This window comes from Cornus florida, unplaced genomic scaffold (genome assembly GCF_030987335.1).
Source record: "Cornus florida cultivar Cherokee Brave unplaced genomic scaffold, ASM3098733v1 CherokeeBrave_3.0.0_Hap2_Chr03, whole genome shotgun sequence".
Lineage (NCBI taxonomy): Eukaryota > Viridiplantae > Streptophyta > Magnoliopsida > Cornales > Cornaceae > Cornus > Cornus florida.
In genome coordinates, this window is record NW_026775573.1 from 31960495 (window position 1) to 31964762 (window position 4268).

Genomic DNA, 4268 nt, shown 5'->3' on the forward strand with positions numbered 1-4268 from the left:
ACCACTACAACCACAGTATAGCTACCATATTCATTCTCTAAAATCCGACTCTAAGGCTACCAGATCCACGTTACTCTCTTCATGGTGCTAACCGACTCTATGATGCTTATCTCCTATGATACAATGGTTTATATCCGCAAGTAGCAGCACTTCAAACTTATGGATACGGCGAACTTCCTCTATGTAATACTCAAAGATGCATCTATACTATATAAATAATGAATTGGATGCAATCCGAACCAAATGGCTCGAACCAATTTTAATGTGGCTCATCTTTATTGTTCTTGGATCTAAGTGGCTTGGACCTATGGCTTGAACCTACACCTAGTTGGGTTGGTTCTTGTTGATAGAGGAAGAGAAGAAAGAAAAATGAATTGAGCGAATTATGCAGCCAAGTGGGGGTATTTATAGAAAAAATTGGTGCCTCTTGGTTCATTTGTACCCCTTTTGACCTACAAACACTGTTTCATTTATAATACCTTTCTAGTATTAGTCTAAAACATGACCTCTGGTTATACAAGAGTTTTGTTTAGTCTAAAACTAGTAAAATACCACACCTCTTGGTTTATACCGTTATATTGATGCAGGGCCGGCCCTGGCCTAAGGCTACCAAGGCGGTCGCCTAGGGCCTCAGAATATAAGGGGCCTCCAAATTTATAGGCCCATGTATGATGGGCCAAAAAAAAAAAAAAATGTATAACCAAATGCTGCAAATCAAAATTTATAGGCCCATGAATGTTGGGCCACCAAAAAAAAAAATTTATAGGCCCATTATCTGTAGTGCCATCAAAGCCCATGCCATTAAAATGCTTACACGAAACCCACGTCTGAGCCTAACGTAACTCGTGAATTCTGCACACCACTTCCAACCCTTTGCCGATTTCATACCGCGTACCTGAAGGCTAGATTGCAAGTGTTGTGTGGTATAGACATTTGTTAAGGAGAGCAGAGAACACTATAACACTGAAAACATATAAATAAGGAAGAAAAAGCTCCATATCTCATATTTATTTGCATATTACAGCTGTAACTTACCCTAAAAATTAAATGACGACATAAAGAACTTTTCATTTCTGCATTCTGCAAGAGAAGAGAAATGAATAATTTTGTAAGATTTGAATTGATGGAAATGGAAAATCAAATCATCCCCAAATATCTTGCATTCATATCTCAGCTTCTCAGCAAATTAATTAGAAGAAATTTTCAACGAACCAGGTGCGTATGCTTTAAAATCAAAGCACAGATACCGCATAAATCTACGAAACGTGTAGTTATGAACTCAAGTACTCCAACGTAGTCGTGAAAAGATGTGTGAAACATGGGGAAAGCAAAAGAAGCAGAAATATTGCAAGTTAGAGCAAAGTTGCCCTGTGGGTACTCTTTGCTAGAGTAATATTGCACATCTGTAGTACACTCTTGCACTTTTTGGCGGAACACACGGCCACGAATTCCAAGGTGTTCTTCTGCTCCATCCACATTAAATTTTTAGTCCAAGCAATGCTTCCTATACTTGAGAAGTCGTTCATCGGGATCTTCAGTTAGAACAAAAGGTTGGTCTGAAATTTCAAGCTGGACACACCCTGTTTCTGTTGTGATGGGTGCCCAAAACTGAATTAGAATTTGATTCAGATTGCAATTATTGTGGAAGTGTAGAAGCGCATTTTTGGTCTTCTCTGTAATCCTTTGATTGGTGGTGGGAGTGCTAGTTACTGAATCGGTAATACTACCACCTACATTAAAATTTTCCATGTCAAATAAAGAATATGTCATTTGAACTTATTTCTTTAACTCAAAAAATGTGCAAAGCGGAAGGGATTTATCCCCTTCGGTGCAGTGGGTAGTGTGGGACTCATTCACTGTATCAAATGAATAAAAACCCATTAGGCTATGGACGTCAGTTTGAAAAATCGGATTAACAGAATTTATTTTTTTATTTTTTTTATTTTCTGAGTCATTTTTCATTCATAAATACTAGCAAATTAATGGAAGAACTTATTTCTCTATTAATAAAAAAATTTAACAAGAAATGAAGTGAGAAATTAAGAGAGATATGAGACAAAGAGAGAGAAGCCGCGAGCTTACTGCAAGGACAGAGAGTCGGCTCACTCCAAAATGCCCATAGGTGATTTTCCGATGCTGGGCGCCGGAAAGTTACTGCACTCCGCAAATCTACATTAAAATTGATGGAAGGGTCTGGCATCTCCACCATTGTCGATGAGCTACCTACCTGGTTAAGGAAACGACTTTTCAGCACTATCAATATATATAAAATACACTATCGTCCTTGTTATTTCCAAACACATGAATATATAATATATACTATGGACCTTGCTATTTCCACCGAAATGGTTCAAACGATTCTTATAAACTATTGGATGAAGTGGTTCAGAAGGTTCGCCTTCTCCTTTGTCTACTATAGGATGAAGTGGTTCAGAAGGTTCACATTCTCCTCGTCACCAAATCGACTCGTCTCCAGAATAAAAAAATTCCGGCTCTTTGATCTATCCAATCGGTTGTCTTCTTCTAATTCGCCGGTTTTGTCTGAAGAGATGAGTAAAATAGATGATACATCATATATATATATATATAGTGACTGAAGATGTTCTGTAAGAAAAGTATTGAATAATTGTCAAGACGTGTTACATGAATTGAACAAAGATAAATTGAAAGTATATTGGGAATAAAAGAATGGTGATATGTAATGAATGCTTTGCTAAAACGAGCAATAGTTCATCTCGTAATCAATAGATGCTTCCAAAAATCAGAATTCCAACTGTGCAAATATATCTATACACTGGTAATGATGAACTCAAAAAAAAAAAAAAAAATGAGCTTCATTTCCAATCGCTAAAGATGCTCATATTATATGTTCCGGTAAATATTTGGGGAATATTAGTCCTTTTGTACTCCCTATCTCTGTCCCATTTTAGTTGTTAATTTCAAAAATTTTAACTCGCTATAACTTTTTTTTTATCTTTGAGATCATTTTTAGTCATATTTCTTTTATATACTTATATATTACCTCCGTCCCATATTAAATGTCCACTTGAGGACTTTAACTCACAAAAACATATTAATATGTATATAAATAACATATTAATATTCATGAGAATTGGAATAATCAATTGTGAACGTCAAGATCTCTAAAGATTTAAACCAAGCTTAAAAAGCATATATAGATTAGCAAAAGTTAAGCATGAATTGATGAGAACTAGTTTACTTCAGAAAATCAATTAAAATGTCCACACTAAAATTGAATTATTAGCAAACATCCAATCCTCTGTTTGGCTGCAAGATGATCAATCATATTAGCTAATAAAAGTATCAGTCCAAATATTAGAAAGATAATTAAACAATATTTATGAAGGGAATGTTTCAAATTCCATATAAATTAGCACAATATGGAATCATTTCTTTCCACGGCGTTACTACTTTGAAAATGAAACATAAGGTCATAGGCACTTCCAAGTAATAGCTTTTTCTTTTTCCTTTTTTCTTTTTTTCTTTTCTCCAAATTTTGGAAAATATCACTCTCCTCAGCAGCAATTTCTATTTCAGAATAGAATTGCACCTTGAGTACTCCTAATTTGATATAAAATTACAATCAATCTTTTATATTGCATTAAAAAATGCTGTGGCCCTATCAAAGTTTAAAGGGCCAGAATAGGGAGAGGGATTGGGGAGGAGGGTTGAAAATCATAAACCCAGCTGATATTTAAAAATGGTACTTGAGGGAGTGAACTGTTTATTGGAGATGAGATCAGAAACATGTCACAAAAAAACTGTGAAGCTTTAAAAACAATATTATATACTGGGAAAAAAGAATGAAGAGCTAAACAGAACTGGCAAAAAGCTAAGTTCACCGATTACCTTGTATTCACTCAACATGTTGCTAAAGTAGGACTCCAAAACCGTAGAAAAGGCCATCTGCTTGATCTCAATCTAAAACACAAATGTGTGAATCAGCTAAAAATGTTATAAATGACGAGAGATTGGAAAAGGCTTAAACTCGAACTCCCAAGTTCAGCCAACAACTATAAGATGATTCGAGCAACATGCACAAAAATAAATAAACACAACCCCAAAAAAAAATAAAAAAAATAAAAAAAAATCCGAGAATTGAATGGAATACCCATTAATCCAACATTTTGAAGCGTTTATTTTGATTGGTAATAAGAATAAAAATAAAAGGTGGAATGTGTGATTTGTGCGATACGAAAAAGGTTGTGAAAGCTTAAATAAAACACAAAACTTAGATCCACTTCGAA

At 34.9% G+C, this 4268-nt stretch overlaps 1 protein-coding gene across 1 annotated transcript; it reads right to left on the reverse strand.

Annotated features, from left to right (window-relative positions):
- Window positions 1-1008: 1008 nt before the first annotated feature.
- On the reverse strand, window positions 1009-3051 carry LOC132298728 (uncharacterized). The gene is made up of 2 exons (XM_059795107.1): window positions 2083-3051; window positions 1009-1730 (listed from the first exon to the last, which is right to left on the reverse strand). The coding sequence occupies exons 1-2, from the start codon at window positions 2207-2209 to the stop codon at window positions 1486-1488; spliced, it is 372 nt and encodes a 123-aa protein (XP_059651090.1). The 5' UTR covers window positions 2210-3051; the 3' UTR covers window positions 1009-1485.
- Between the last annotated feature and the right edge of the window lie 1217 nt (window positions 3052-4268).